At 42.0% G+C, this 15,448-nt stretch overlaps 1 protein-coding gene across 6 annotated transcripts in view; it reads left to right on the top strand.

Annotated features, from left to right (window-relative positions):
- The window catches only part of LOC144981319 (uncharacterized), a 75,400-nt gene that overhangs the window by 20,804 nt on the left and 39,148 nt on the right, over positions 1 to 15,448 (top strand). For 2 of the 6 annotated variants that reach the window (XM_078934965.1, XM_078934961.1), the window contains exon 1: positions 8,538 to 9,641. The exons of the other annotated variants lie outside the window; for them this stretch is intronic. In XM_078934965.1, the coding sequence (XP_078791091.1) occupies positions 9,497 to 9,641 (145 nt within the window). In that variant the 5' untranslated portion in view covers positions 8,538 to 9,496. Of the gene's footprint in view, positions 1 to 8,537; positions 9,642 to 15,448 lie in introns of those variants that run through there. 6 annotated transcript variants of the gene reach the window in all.

Here is a 15,448-nt window from a genome sequence, read left to right on the forward strand (position 1 = left end):
CCTTTTTCATGTGAAGAATGTAAAAAAAGTTTTAATCAAATACATCATCTCAAAACACACATGAGAACTCACACAGGAGAAAAGCCTTTTACTTGTAAAAAATGTGATAAAAGTTTTCGTCAAGTATCTTGTGTCAACAAACACATGAGAACTTGTAAGACTTTTTCTTGACAATGTAAGGATTTAGTGTAAACTCTAAATTCTAAACTTTTCTGATAAAAGGTCGACCTCTCAACCTCTGTACCACAGCAGAAGACTTTATTTTACAGGGGAAAAGTTCTGTATCTCAGAAAAATTAAATATTTTAAAATAAGCTTTTAATGCTTAAAACTTCTGGGGTGAAACCCCAGTGTTCTAATGAAGCTTTTAGTTCATGTACACAGAGCCACAGGCTGATGGCCTCCATACCATGTTGAAGCAATAACTTCATTAGAGGGAGGCACAAGTGAATATTAAATGTGTAGAAATGAACTTTCCAAAAAAAAAAAAAAAAAAATACCTTGGTTGTTTTGATATTTGATCCGCTACAGGAGGTTCTTTGTCCCAATGATTTGCTTCCCAGCAGCAGTTAGACTATAGAATGACACAATTTAGGACTGTTGAAACTGCTGCTGGATTTACTTATTCATTTATGTTGTGTACTTTTACTTCCACTTTTTGTTATTATTTTAATTTTTACTGACTATTTGTTTTTTTAACTGCTATATTTCTTGTTTGGCTGCTGTAACAACTGAATTTCCCTCCAGGGATCAATAAAGTCTGGTCTTGTCTTATCCTGACAGCTTTTTAGGTTTTCATCTTCTCCAAGCCACCACTATCAAAAGCAAAAAAGGATCAATACATTTCAATCTAATGATACTAGACAATAAGTTTCACTGCTGACAAAATATGTAAAGAAAATTCACAAAATGAATTATTTTAGAATAGAAATTAGTTGTTTTGAATCATTAGAGTTAACATCTAGCAAAGTTAACATCTAGTAGAGATAGGTATCGTTAAGATTTGATCTATTAACTCCTCTTAATCTGCTGCTTTTCACTCTGGTACCTTATTAGTATTTTTATGGATATTTTCTGGTGTAAGTTTACACTAAAATAAAATGATCAATAAATACTGTTAAGATTTGTCTGTCCTGCCTTTTTGTCTTCTATTTTCTTTATTTTTGCTCCTGAACATTGATTTGGAGGATTGTTCCAGATAGGATCAACTCCATAGCTGCAGGGGGCAGTATAAGGAAAATGTGAATCCTAATCTACCAGGTAGGTAGATGGGAAGAGGTATTTAACTAGGTGACAGTGTGCAGGTGGGGGTTTTGTCTGGCAGTCTTGGTGAGCTGAACAACAAACATTTCTGATGTCTGTTTAATTATGTTCTGTTTTATTTCAAGGTTATCAAGCTCTCATCCATTCCATTTGTTGAAAATAAAAATAAGTTAAAATGAGTGGAGTTGTCCAGCGTCCTCCGTTGTCTCCTGAGCCATTTGAGTTGGGCAGCATTGAAAATGAAGAGAAATAACTCGAAAAATACCAACATGTATTTTTAGGTAATAAGGATGGGTAACGAGCCCCGGGGCAACATTCTTCAAGACCCCAGTATTGTTAAGATCTGACCTCAACGGTTCTGCTTTCGATACTGGAGAAGTAGCTTTGATGTGTCTCACAAAATATGAACATTATCTGCCATATTTAAATCACCAACTCAGTAAATTTTTCGTTATTTAATGATTATATTAATTTCACTATTCTGACTGAAGAGGACAGGTCTCTCTGGCTATTTGTGTGCACGGGGGGCGGGGTGAAGAAGCTCACACAGGAACGCTACCAAAGATATACGATGGCAGAAAGAGCTAAACGGTCCAAAATGCTGCGGCTCTTTGTGTTTTTGTAAAATAACTATCATGTTCCCAGATTGTTGTGGTGCCTTTAACATCGTCAGAGGGCTGGAGGAAGAGAGCAGTGTGAGTGCACGTGGAGGGGGCGTGTCTGCAGCTGTGAACGCCAACCAGAGTCTGTTATAGGACGGAAAGTTTTCCTGGAAAGACAGTCAGTGGCGATCTCGTAGGGGACATGTGAGCGCCCAAAAAAAAAAAAAAAAACTTTCTATCCCCCTAGACCAGGGGTCGGAACCTGTGGCTCTTTTGATGGTCACATCTGGCTCACAGACAAATCTTTAATTATAACGTCTTTTTTTCATTAGACCAGTCCTTGTTTGCGATGCGATGCCAGAGGGGCGCGCAGTAGTAGCGGTGCTTGCAGAGAGAAGAATCAGCACCATTTTACTTACTTACTTAATTAACTATTATCTATTATTTCACAGAGTTTTAACAGCCAGAAACCTGTTAATTGCTGTTCCTGCAACTGCGCGCTCCCGTATCTGAGAAAGAGCGTGCAGTTGCAGGATCAGGGATGAGTGAGGAAGAAAGGGTGTAGGGGTAGTGGGCACATTGTCATAACTTAAAACACAGAACCCGTTACTCACTGCAGCGTCAGTGTGTGTTTGGCTCCAAATCTGCATATGAGCAGTCTTTCTCACATCTACAGAACATTCAGACCAACCTATGATCACGTTTAATGGATGGAAGACTCAACGCCTGCATGAAGCTGAAACTCGCCACGTATCAACCAGACTAGACCATCAGCAAAACCACCACGCAGCACCAGGAGTCACATTAATGCTGTAACCAACTTCTTGGATCTTTTATTTTGGGAGAGGTGTGCCCCTCCCGAGTTACCCTAGAGACCAGGGGGCGTGGCAAGTTCAGAGAGTATTGTGGATTTTGAGTTGAAGAAGAATAAAGGAGTGGTGAGCAGATTCACTAAATGGCAGACTGAGTGTCCCGAGTTGTTTTTGACTACAGAGTGGCTGATTATTGAACCTTCCCCATCGCTCGGTTACAATGCTAAGAAATACTCATCATTTATTAGCAACAGCATAACAATGTTATTAAAAAGAATCCACAGACTTATTGGACTTTAAAATTGTCTAAATTACATCAAATGCACACATTCACTTGTATTTTTAGTTTTAAACATATTGTAGCGGACTGAGTTTAACTGGTGGATGTTGGGTCGCGTTATATGTTCCCGAGTTCATTGAACGCATCATGCAGAGATCTGATTGGCCCTCAGTTCTGTCGCTCACCCTGTCGTTGGGGAGTTTGAACCAATGGGGTTCAGCTATGGGCCGAATAAGGGGAAATGGGAGGGCTGATGCGGCAGTGAGGGAATATAAAGTTGGGAGAAGAGCTCTCGTCTCGTCTCGGCGGGAGAGATTCAGGAGTTGTTGAATTAATTGTACGGCGTTTGTTACGGTCTGCAGTAACCAGAATAAAGAACCCTAAAAGAGGTTAAATCTCTGTGCCTCAGTGTGGGAAAGGGACACAACAATATTGTATGGCTCTTTCGAAATTACATTTAAAAATATGTGGAGTTTATGGCTCTCTCGGACAAAAAGGTTCCCGGCCCCTGCCCTAGACTAAGACCACCCATTTCCGCGTAAAATTAATTCAATTTGCGTCAGGACGCCCCTACTATCCTGTCACCTTGCTGCTATTATGAACGTATGCTGTGTCTGTGTAGAACATGCTGGAGGGGGGCGGGGGTTGCATGCGGGGGAAAACAACGAACACGTAGAGAGGTGGGGGCGGGGCTTAGACTCACCGCTTATGATTCCAGACCCGCAATAAACTAACAGCTGCTTCTTGTTAAAAATCAGTTCTCATCCATACAATTGACATAATGCATTGGGTTTAATGGATTTAAAGAAAGAAAAATAAATAGAAAAAAAGTCTGCATCAAAGTGAATTTGTTTTCATAATCTCACTCATGACAGGCGGAAAAGTCTGTTCAATGTTGTGGAAAATGGACAAAAGATAAAAGGAAACATCACATTCATAAAAAATTAAAATCAATAATAAAATCAATGTCCTGACAGTGATTGGAATCAATACAAGTATTGCCAAATGAACTATAGTGATATATCAGCAAAAACATTTATTGATTTATGTCAAGCATCGCAGTCAAAGCAATATAGAATTTACCCATATTTATCAAACTCATTACTGAAATGCTGCAGTTTCATCCTTTGAACCAGATGGATCTGAATCTAGAGTCAAATATTCTAAGGAAATCATGGATTCACAGACATTTGATTGACTGACCGGCTGCTCTACAATAACTGGTGACCAGGGTTTTATTGTGCAAAAAGTCATAAGGAAGAAAATCCAAAAATGTTTACTGAATTTTGTTCCTCCTTTACTAATTTGTGTTTTAAAAAGTAAACTTAAAAAAAATTCAACACAGATTCAAAATTGGGAGCACATCCTCTCTGACGTCTCCACCTTAAATTTCAATCAGTCCAAGTCCAGATTTACAGACAATCATCTTCATCCACACTGAGGGTCTGAGCTGTTTGGGAGGAAGTGCTGCCAAGTGTCCAGCAGTAAAAAAAAAGACAAGAGAAGTTTAGAAGAACCATTGATGGATTTACAGAACTGTAGAAATGAGTCTTCTTTAGTGTTTAATATAATTCAACAGTTTAACTGAACTGTGTTAATAGGGGCGTTTAAATTAGAAAACAGCAGATATAGAATACTAGATGAACAGAAATGTTACTGATTTGTTTACTTATTGAATTTTGTATTTACATATTTTATTTGAATGAGTTTTATAAGTACATTTTGTACAGAAAACGTTACTGATAGAGTATAGTAATAGTGTAGTACATGTTCCATACAAATTTATTGGCTCTCAGACACTCACAAGTTGCGTGTGTGTGTTGAAGTTGCGGCCCTCCCTCAGCTAGACCCTGCCTTCAGTGGCCCCCAGGTAAATTGACTTTGAGACCCCTGCTGTAGGGGATTCAGGGATTGTGGAGCGGTTGTTGTTTCCTTCTGGGTTAAAGTGCAGTTTTGTGTAACCTCCCAAAGAGGAGAAACCCAAAAAAGAAAGGAAAAGCAAAGAGACAGGTGGAAGCCATCATGAGATTCCTTTCAAACAGGAAGTTCTTTGTCATTTCATGCACTAGTTTCATTTAGCTCTAGTTGTTGAACATTCTAGAAACTCCTAAAAACATTTTCTGTCCACTTTGAAACCATATGGGGCTGCATGTTTCCAGGACGCTGACTTACCAATAGAACTTGGGATTTCCTTTGCAGAATCCTTCTCCGTGTGTTTTCCTTTGTTTTTCTCCCCAAAACCTAAAGCAGAGATTTTTGCTGAGCTGCAGAACAAACGTCTGACTGCTTTAACCGCCGTTGATGGTTTGTTGTGTTTCCCTCTATAGCTGCTATGGTCTTGGTATGGTTGCTAGGTAACGCTGTCTTTGATGATGATGACGTCAGAGTGGCCTCTAGAATTGACTTTTTTCTTGTGGAACCAGGAGCTGTAACCTTTAGGGCACTAGGACCCAGAAAGAGGTCCAGGCAGTGACGGTGTTCAGTGACGTCACTCCTCAGTGACGGACATGCTTTACACAGCAGACTGCAGACCAGCCCACACCAGCAACACCGTATGAAGTTTGCAGACGACACTACTGTGGTGGGGCTGATCTCTGGGGACGACGAGACGGCCTATAGAGACGAAGTCCTGAAACTGTCCAGGTGGTGTCAGGCTAACAACCTCATCCTGAACACCACCAAGACCAAGGAGATCATCCTGGACTTCAGGAAGAACAGAGCAGATCCACCCCCACTCTACATCAACAGAAACTGTGTGGAGAGGGTCCACAGCTTCACCCTCCTGGGCACCACCATCTCTGCTGACCTCACAGGGTCTAACATCACCATCAGGAAGGCTCAGCAGTGTCTGCACTTCCTGAGAAGACTCAGGAAGAACAATGTGAACCAGGAGCTGCTGGTAACCTTCTACCGCTCAACCATTGAGAGCATCCTGTCCTCCTGCATCACAGTGTGGTTCTCCCACTGCACTGAAGCAGAACGGCAGAGCCTCCAGAGAGTGGTAAAGACAGAAGAGGATCATCAGCTGCCCCCTCCCCTCACTGAAGGACATTTACCAGTCATGCTGCCTCAGCAGAGTGACTGACATCATCACTGACTCCACCCATCCTGCTTTCTCTCTGTTTGAACTGCTGCCCTCTGGAAGGAGGTTCAGGTCCATCAGAACCAGGACAAACAGACTAAGGAACAGCTTTTTTCCACAGGAAATCACCACACGGAATACACACACTTCCACCAACTACACCCACTCTGACTTTATACAAATGCTAAATCTCTGACTACACATGTGTGCAATATCTTGACTTCTGTGCAATAACACAATATCTACTGTGCTGCGCTCACAGCAACTCGACTCATTCCATTCTATTTTGTCCAGACATATTTAATATTTAACAGTTTCTGTACATATTGTTCATTTTTTGTTAGAGATGTAAATACAGTTATTCTATTTTATTTTATTTAACTTCATCACTTCAAGGCTGCTGCAATTTCATTGTATCACCATCTACAATGACAATAAAGATTCTGATTCTGATTTATTTCTGGAAGACGCCATTTATGTCCCTAAATGTTGGATTCAGTCTGAATTCCAGTCCCACTCCCAGCATTCCTGCTCCTCTTTAGCTCCTCCTCTTCCTCCTGATCAGAGTTTGAAGCCCAGAGCCAAAAGTGCGTCTGCAGCTGCTTCTGCTCCAGCAGCCGCTCCCTCTGCTCCTCCTGCCTCTCCTCCTCTGGGAGCTCCTGCATCCTCCTGCGCTCCTCCCTGTCCTCCAGCATCATCAGGAGGCTTTCAAAAGGCTTTCTGGAATGTTCCAAAGCAGAAACCTTCATCATTTGAAGATGGAGGAAGACTCCAACACTGACAGACAGACAGACAGACAGGAAGTCTCCTGGTTTTTCTGCTTCCGAAGGTTTTTGGGAAACTGCAGAGTTTTCTTTGTGGAGCTAAAGAGCTGCTGTCAGTCTGCTTTGGTCCATCAGGAATGAAGGTCAGGACTGAGAGGAACCTGAAGAAAGTGACTCTTCATCATCTGCTGCTGAAGAAGACAGAGGAAGATCCACTGTGAGAGCAGCTGCAGAAAGCTTTCTGCTGTTTTTCTCCTCTGAGAGAGTTTGGAGTTCCCAGCAGTTTGAGTGGAGCTGAAGCAGCAGAGCTGAAACAGACGTTCTTCTGCTCCCATTCAGCATGAACGGACAGATCCACTGAAGGCCGGCCTGAAGCTCTGGCTTCCAACACGTCTGCATGGATCCAAGCGTGTGCAGTGTGTGCTGACATGCTGTTCTCTGAGGAACATGTTGGTGTCTGACTGGATCTGAGGACACAAACAGCTGCTGACATCTGAGAGGGTCAAGCTGCAGAGTGGCTCCTCAAAGCTCACGTCTCTGTGACAAACATGATGCTGCTTCTGTCTGTGCTCCACCACTAAAAGGACTGTCCAGAGTTGGTCCTGATCCGGTTCTAGTCTTTCTGGCTCCAACTTCTCTTTCCTGTCAGGAACCCTTCATGTTCTCTGCCTTCCTCACATTTCTGTCTTCTCTCTGGGCTTGAAGCCCAAAAGGAGCTGAAAGCTGCTGACTTCAGTCTGATCCCATGTTCTGGATCATCCGTGTTCCTGAAACACGCTGCTGGACCCGTGATCAGAGGAACCGGAGAACTTCCCAGAACATGCAGACACATGTGGAACTGTTCTGATCATCTGTGTGTGTTGACAGTGAAGGAGAGCTTTGTCCTTCAAGAACTTCATCTTTGAAAAAACTTTATTGACTCTGACAGAGTTTCAGTTTGAATCCATGTGGTTTTCATTCTTCCATTGAAGTTGTCTCCAGAAACTAAAGATCTGCTGAATCAATGCTCCTCTGAGAACTTTGGAGCTTTTCTCTGCATCTGTTCCACACTTGAATGTGCAGAAGATCAAAGCGCCGGACGCTCTGAGCTTCAGCGTTCCAGTCAGCAGCTGCTGAACCAAAGCCAGCAGCAGGTGAGGATCTGGGCCTCAAAGATGAATGGAAGAAGGGATGGAGTCCCAGTGTTGAAGACATCAGCTGGAGAAGCTCTGAGGCTCTTTCAGGTGGGCGTGGCAGCGCTGCTGCTTTCCAGCAAACCAAGCAAACTGCAGCATCTGTGATCTGAGAGGCTGTTGGTGAAGAAGAGCATCATCAGCATAGAACTGTGGGCCGTTTGGCTTCAGTAGAGCAGCTTCATGATGTGGAAAGAATCTGTGTCCTTCAACAGGTCCAGAAGATCCCAAACATGGAAACTGGAAGCAGTTTGGATTCCGGTTTCTTCCTGAACTTTGAGGATCCAAATGCTGAAAATGGAAGCTGACAGAAAATGCAGCAGACTTTACCAATGTGCTCAGAACACTAAAACATCCACAGAAGAAGAAAACACTGTTCTAGTGGAACATCTACAACTTCTGTCCATGATTCAGAGGAACTGCAGAAAGATGACTCCTCCCACTTTGGGTTTGGTCAAATGTAGAAAAGAGAAAACAACCAAATCAAAACAATTTGGATTAATTCTGGCAGAAAATGTTCAAACTTTTCAACTTTTAGGGGAAAAAGCTTCAAAGAAATAAATCTATTTTAGAATCTATGAAGAACACTGACTGGAAAACAGCACCAGACTGCTGCAGCTGCAGACCTTCATGTGACTGTGGGAGCTGCAGCAGCTGCAAACATCTGGACTTCCTGCTGCAGCTGCAGACCTTCATGTGACTGTGGGAGCTGCAGCAGCTGCAAACATCTGGACTTCCTGCTGCAGCTGCAGACCTTCATGTGACTGTGGGAGCTGCAGCAGCTGAGGAGCTCAGCATCTCTGCAGACTCAGACGGAGCTCAGAGCTTCTGAGTTGTGGAAGTTTAGTGGCTGAACTTCTTGTAGGTCCTGCTTGGTTCAGGTTGTTGCTGGTGGTGGAAAGAGCTCCTGCAGACCTCTTTGCTGTTGGAAGGATCTTCTGTCTGCAGACTCTCTGATGCTTCAGCAGGAGGCGCTGCAGTGTGGTCCTCCTCATGAGTCCTGAAGCTGCACCGTAAGCTGCAGAGCTTCAGAGCTGCTTCTTCTCAGACCACTTTCTTTGGCTCTGACGTTTTATTATATTGTTGTTATTATCATTATTATTATTTATTTATCTTAATTTCTTTCCCCCCGCCATCGACATGATAATATGAGCGACAGACAACACTCCAGACCAGCTGGTGGCGCTAAAGCACCATGACGCTGTTAGCCAAACAAAGAAGAAGAACAGCACGAGGCGCTAGCAGTGTTAGCTTGTTAGCAGGCTAGCAGCGTTAGCTTGTGTTGAGAGGTCGGTGGTGTTTTGTTGGGACGTTTGTGAGGTTTTTTGACAGAAAGGACGATACGTGGTTCGTGTGGGAACTCTCAGCATTTTCCAAAGTGTCGTAAATGAGTGAAGAAGTGTTGAACGGAAAGACAACGTGGATTGCTGTGATTGTGAGACTAGCAGATGATCGATCGGAGCTGCAGTGAAGAGGACGGCGGTGTTTGTGGGAGTTGGAGCTGAAGATCGGAGCAGGAACCATGTCTTCAGAACCTCAGGAAGGTTCTGTCAGAGAACAACGTTCTGCTGCTGAAGGAACCATAGTCCAGAACGAGGAGGAGCTCTGTCGTCAGCGCAGACTGCTGGATAGCAGCTGGAACCCGCAGCTTCAGCTCAACATAGTTGGTACGTGACTAAACATTTTAAATTCTTTTGGTTTTTGTCCTGATCTTTATGTCACTGGAAATGGATTGTTGCCGGTGTTGGTACCGGATCGTCTCGGGCAATGAGTTATATCACTAGAGGAGACACGCCCGCTTGGGAACCCTGGCCGACGGTGGCGGAGCGCGACGCCATCTTGGTGAGGTCGACGACCCCCACATGACAATGATTTCTATTGCTTTTAGTGGTGTCTAAGTAGCTTTTATATACTATATATATTTTTTATATTTATACATAGATAGATAGATCATTTGTTGTTGTTAAAGAAGAGAAACGGTCAGCCTTAAAAGCTCAAACCATTAATGAGTTAATGGTTAACTTAATGGGTTAATGGTTATGAAAATTCATAAAAAAATCATTACAAAGAATTTCTAAAAAATAATTTCTAAACATTTAGAAGTTTTAGACTTCTTTGACATGTAATTTTTTTGAAAAACCCAACAATAAGTCAATAATAACAACAACAACAACAACAACAACAAAACAACAACAATAATAATAATAATAAGTTAATACAAACAATAAATAAATAATAAGTCAATAAATAATCAAAATAAGTCTATTAATGATAAAAAAATATTCAAAAGAAGTCCAAAAGTGAACAATAGATTTAGCCTAAAAAAACAACAACAAAGAAAAACAATAGATTTATACTGATTTATGTGAGTGATCAATTTGTGTAACAAGTAAAGCAAACAGTCTGGCCTCTTATCTAAATGTGTTTTCACAAATGTTTTAAACAGCCAGACTGTATTTCTAGTTGGTACCACAGTGATCCATCTGGTTTAGCTCTTTTCATTGCTAAGATCCACTTTTTCCTTAAGTCTGAATCCATTGGAAACCTGCAAGAAAAGTTCAGTCACTGATTCAGAAATGTTTAAATCTATATTACTATGATAGCGTAGTATGCTGTATACAGGTTTAGCAAAATCAAATGTACATTTATGTCGACAGAAAATTTTACATAGTTTACATCAGTGGTTCCCAAACTGGGGGGCGCAGAGGTATTGCAGAGGGGGGGGGGGGGGGGGGGGTGAAGTTTAGAAATCAAAGGATTTGTATGTTTGTGTCCGGGGGGGGGGGCTCGAAAATATTCTAATCTTCAGAAAGGGGGGCCCTGCAGAAAAAGTTTTGGAACCACTGGTTTACATCATGCCTAGATGTTGATAATAGCCCTGCAGCATCATGCATGTCAACATGTGTATGATTAATGAAGGCCCTGCAGCATTAAAAGAAAAAAATTAAAATACTTACCTGTGAAATGATGTTCCTTCCTCTTTCATGGACTCAGTTCTCTGATTTTGGCAGTTGAAACCCGCACAATTAACTGGTATTATGCAAAAAAATGTTCACATGCATGCACTGCAGTAGTAACTTGACCTCACCAAGATGGCGGTGCTCTCCTCCCATGAGGAACCACGTGATGTCTCCTCTAGTGATATAACTCATTGGGCTAGGGATGCCAGATCTTCTCGGGGTCCTTCGACCAATGTTGACGTCAACCTACGGTAACATCAGTTGGACAAACTACTTAGCGATTTTACATTTCCTTTTGTAAAGTTTTTGTCACTCATAATTAATAATGGCATTTTTAATTTTAAGGTGTCTGACATAATTGTTTGTTATGTCTGACATAGGGCTGGGCGATATGGCCTAAAAATAAAATCTCCAATTTTATTTTTTTAACTCAATTTCCGAAATTTTTCCCGATTTTTTTTTTTTTTTTTTTTTTTTTTTTTTTTTTTTTTTTTTTTTTTTCCCACCCTACTTAAGAAAAGCAATAAGTACAAACGGCAGACAAGTTCAAGCAAATGTTGCTTTTATTTAATCAAACCCAAAACAAATGTAACCCCCATTTCTGGGATGAATAATAAATAAATGAACACACTCTTGGAATCAAAGTTAAGTATAAAATTTTTCTTCTTACTCCCTTTTTGGATTTAGTGTTTAAATAATTGTGTCTTGTTTTATAAAACTTTTGTCTTGTTTTTGTCTAATTTTGTTATTCTAAACTTGTTTTCACTGTCCAAAATAAAAAGGTTACTTCTTTACTTAAAGTTCCAGCTGTGTTTTAAGTCCCACTTTGTAGTCTAGACTAAAACGAGACAAACATTCACCTTGAGAATAGCACCATTTTCTAAAGGATTAACAATACAGCTCATATCTGGGGTCTAAGGTTTTAATTAAATTAAGAAACCCCGTCTTCTCCACGGAGATGATGGTGAAGCAGCAGGAGTCACGGTCAACAACCCCCCCTCGCGGCCGCGTCCTCCGAAAACAAAATCCTACGGAGGCCGCGTCGCAAATGAAAATATCAGTAAAAGTAATAATTACAACGCAGTATTCTTTATTAACAAATTACAGTAACAACTAACTAGCTAACTAATAACAAACTATACAGGCGTTGTAGAATGAGTATGTGTGTCTGTGTCAGGGCGCGTGCGTGTTTAAGAGGACTGAGCGCGTGCGCGCGTGAGAGCCTTTGACTCCGATGGGCTTTAGGCAGCGTGGGGGGGGGGGTCTCTTCCTCCACGTCTGTGGCAGTTAACACAGACCAGTTCCAAACAACAGATGATTTTATTTCTTTCTTGGGAACAAAATTCCTACTGTCACCAGTAGCCATGCTGTCGCTAGCTGCTTCGTGCGTCGATTGTCGCGTGTTGCCGTGTGATACTAACTCTACGGAAGCTCTGGGGAGCCAAAAATGCGCCACATAAAAACTCGATTTAGTTAATTTTGAAATCGCCCGTAACAAAAAATTCGAATGAATTCATTTGATCGATTTATCGCCCAGGCCTAGTCTGACATTATTATTTGTTACACCAAATGCAAACCTTACTTTAATACATAAACAGAACAAATATTTTCTGTTTAGGTTTTTAAGGTAGAACCATTGGTAATATAAACTTATTTTTCCAATTTGAGCAAATGTATGACTGTATATAAAAATTATTTATTTATGGTGTGTCTCGTTTACTTCTCCCAAATGTCAGTTTCCCTTATTTTTATCTCAGAAAAAAACATTGTCATATTGATAACTATAATCAAAAGGAGCAGCCTTCAGTTCTGAGCATTAATCGAATTCCACATTATGGAATTACAGAAGTTCATCAGATTTAGCAGTTATGATTGCACAGTTTATATTTCCTGTTTAAAACTTTTTGAAAGCATTAAAAACTAATTACAAAAAACAGCACCCTTTTTTGTTCAATTTTAATTTGTTCTTCAAAAATAATACTGGAGATTCTTTGATAACTTTCGAATTGTCGCCTTTCTGCTCTTTGGATTCTTTGAAGTGAGGGTGAGACTATGATAAGTCCCTTGTCCAATGTAGTGGGAAGTTTCGATGTAATATTTATCCATGTTTCTCACAAATAACGTAAAGTTTTAGTAATATCGTTCAGCGTATCTATCAGAGCGTGATTTGTCTGGACCAATAAATTGACCAATTACTATCGTACATTTCATCGTGGCAACTTACAGCCAATCAAATAGTGTGACGTCATCATTGGTCCAAGGACCCTGAAGGACCCCGAGAGGATCTGGCAGCCTGAAACGATCCGGTACCCACACTGTCTCGTTCAGCTTTCACAGATTCGGATGGTTCAGGATAGGGTTGTGCCGATGGACGGTGATGGGTGACTGACATCCCGATGGAGAGACACCATCGTGATGCCACGCCCCCGCCACGTTGCGATTCAACACCATAAGCCGTGGTTACATGTACAAAATATCTTGATGGGGTCAATGGTGGGATTAGAATCCAACCGTGTACATGGGCCCAGAAAAATGTTTTCAGAATATAACAAACGTTCACTAAGGTCACTTTCGGTCAGAATAAATCATTCGCACATGCGCAGTAGGGTTTGAAAACCGGAAGAAGATATAACTTCCGCCGAGCGGCTTTTTTTTCAAACTTTATTGAATGTAGCAATTCAATACAAAACGATGTTAAACAGCGCCGAGCGGCTATATACATTGACATGTCAGCTCGGTAATAGGGTTGGGCCGATGGACGATATCATCGTCCATCGTGATGGATGACTGACATCCCGATGGAGAGACCACCATCGTGATGCCACGCCCCCGCGCCGCTGCGCCGCTGCGAGTCGACACTATAGACCAGGGGTCGGGAACCTATGGCTCGCGAGCCATATATGGCTCTTTTGATGGTCACATGTGGCTCGCAGACAAATCTTTAATTAAACTTTTTTTTTTTCATTAGACCAGTCCTTCTCGGGCGCGATGTGATGCCAGAGGCGCGCAGTAGTATTGATGCTTGGAGAGAAAAATCTGCGCCAGCATTATCAGTTTACTATTATCTTTTATTTGACAAAGTTTCTACCAGCCGGAAACCTGTGAATTGCTGTGCCTAAAACTGTGCGCTCCCGTCTCTGAGAAAGAGTGCGCAGTTGCGGGGACGGGATGTGATTAGGAAGAAAGCAGAGGGTGGGGGTGGAGCGTTGTGGGGACAGGCAGCAGGTGAATCGCGCTGGGATTATAAAAACGTAAAACCCGCTGCCCGTCACTCACTGCAGCGTGTGAGTGTGTGTTTGGCTCCGCGTCTGCATGTGAGCAGTTTTTCTCACATCTACAGAACATTCAGACCTTCGATCACGTTTGAAGACTCAACGCCTCCATGAAGCAGAAACTCACCATGGATCAACCAACCAGACTAGACCATCAGCAAAACTACCACTAGAAATACTCATCATTTATTAGCAACAGCACAACAATGTTATTAAAAATAATCCACAGACTTATTGTACTTTAAAAATGTTGAAATTACATCAAATACACATATTCATTTGTATATTTAGTTCTAAACATATCGTTGCATACTGACTTGGACTGGGTGGCTGTTGGGCCGCGTTAAAAGTTCTGGGGTTCATTGAACGCATCAAGCAGAGATCTGATTGGCTCTCAGTCCTGTCGCTCAGCCTGTTGTTAGGTAATTTGGACCAATGGGGTTCAGCTATGGGCCGAATAAGGGAAATGGGAGGGCGGAGCGGGAGCAGGGAAATATAAAGTTGGGAGAAGCGCTCTCGTCTCAGCGGGAGAGATTCAGGAGTTGCTGAATTTATTGTACGGCGTTTGTTGCGGTCTACAGTAACCAGAATAAAGAACCTTAAAAGAGGTTACGTCTCCGTGCCTCAGTGTGGGAAAGGGACACTACATTATTGTATGGCTCTTTCGAAATTACATTTTTAAAACATGTGGCGTTTATGGCTCTCTTGGCCAAAAAGGTTCCCGACCCCTGCCATAGACTAAAAATTACACACACACTAATCCTAGTCTTTTCTATTTGTAACGGGAGGCACCTGAGGGTGTCGCTATACCCACGGCGCAGAGGGTATAAAACGGAAGTTGATGTTTGGTTGCCATGGTTCTAGTTTCCTGTGACAAAGCCGGTTAGCTCACGGAGCAGCGTTAGTTGGCTCCAGCCGAGAGTGTGGTAGTACTGCTTTTATCCTTGCCTGTGGATGATGCTTTTAAGAAGTGCTTGATGTTTTTATTTGATCCCGTTTTATCGGGGGTTACGGACTAGGCGTGAAGTATTGTGAGTCGCGACGCACCAGATACGCTCTTATGACAGCAGAGGTATATTTTAAACAATGGGTATTTTTTTCTTTTTATCAAATGCTTTATTTTAATATGTTGCTCCTCCTGTTTTTAGTGTTGGAATATTGTGCCCTGCTGTCCTGTTTAAGTTATTGCTTTTGTGTTGCGTTTGTCCGCTCCTCACGGGGCTCACTCGGCATGATTGACTA

The sequence above is a fragment of the Oryzias latipes genome, chromosome 2 (assembly GCF_053564925.1).
Source record: "Oryzias latipes strain Hd-rR chromosome 2, Olatipes_Hd-rR_3.1".
Taxonomy (NCBI): domain Eukaryota; kingdom Metazoa; phylum Chordata; class Actinopteri; order Beloniformes; family Adrianichthyidae; genus Oryzias; species Oryzias latipes.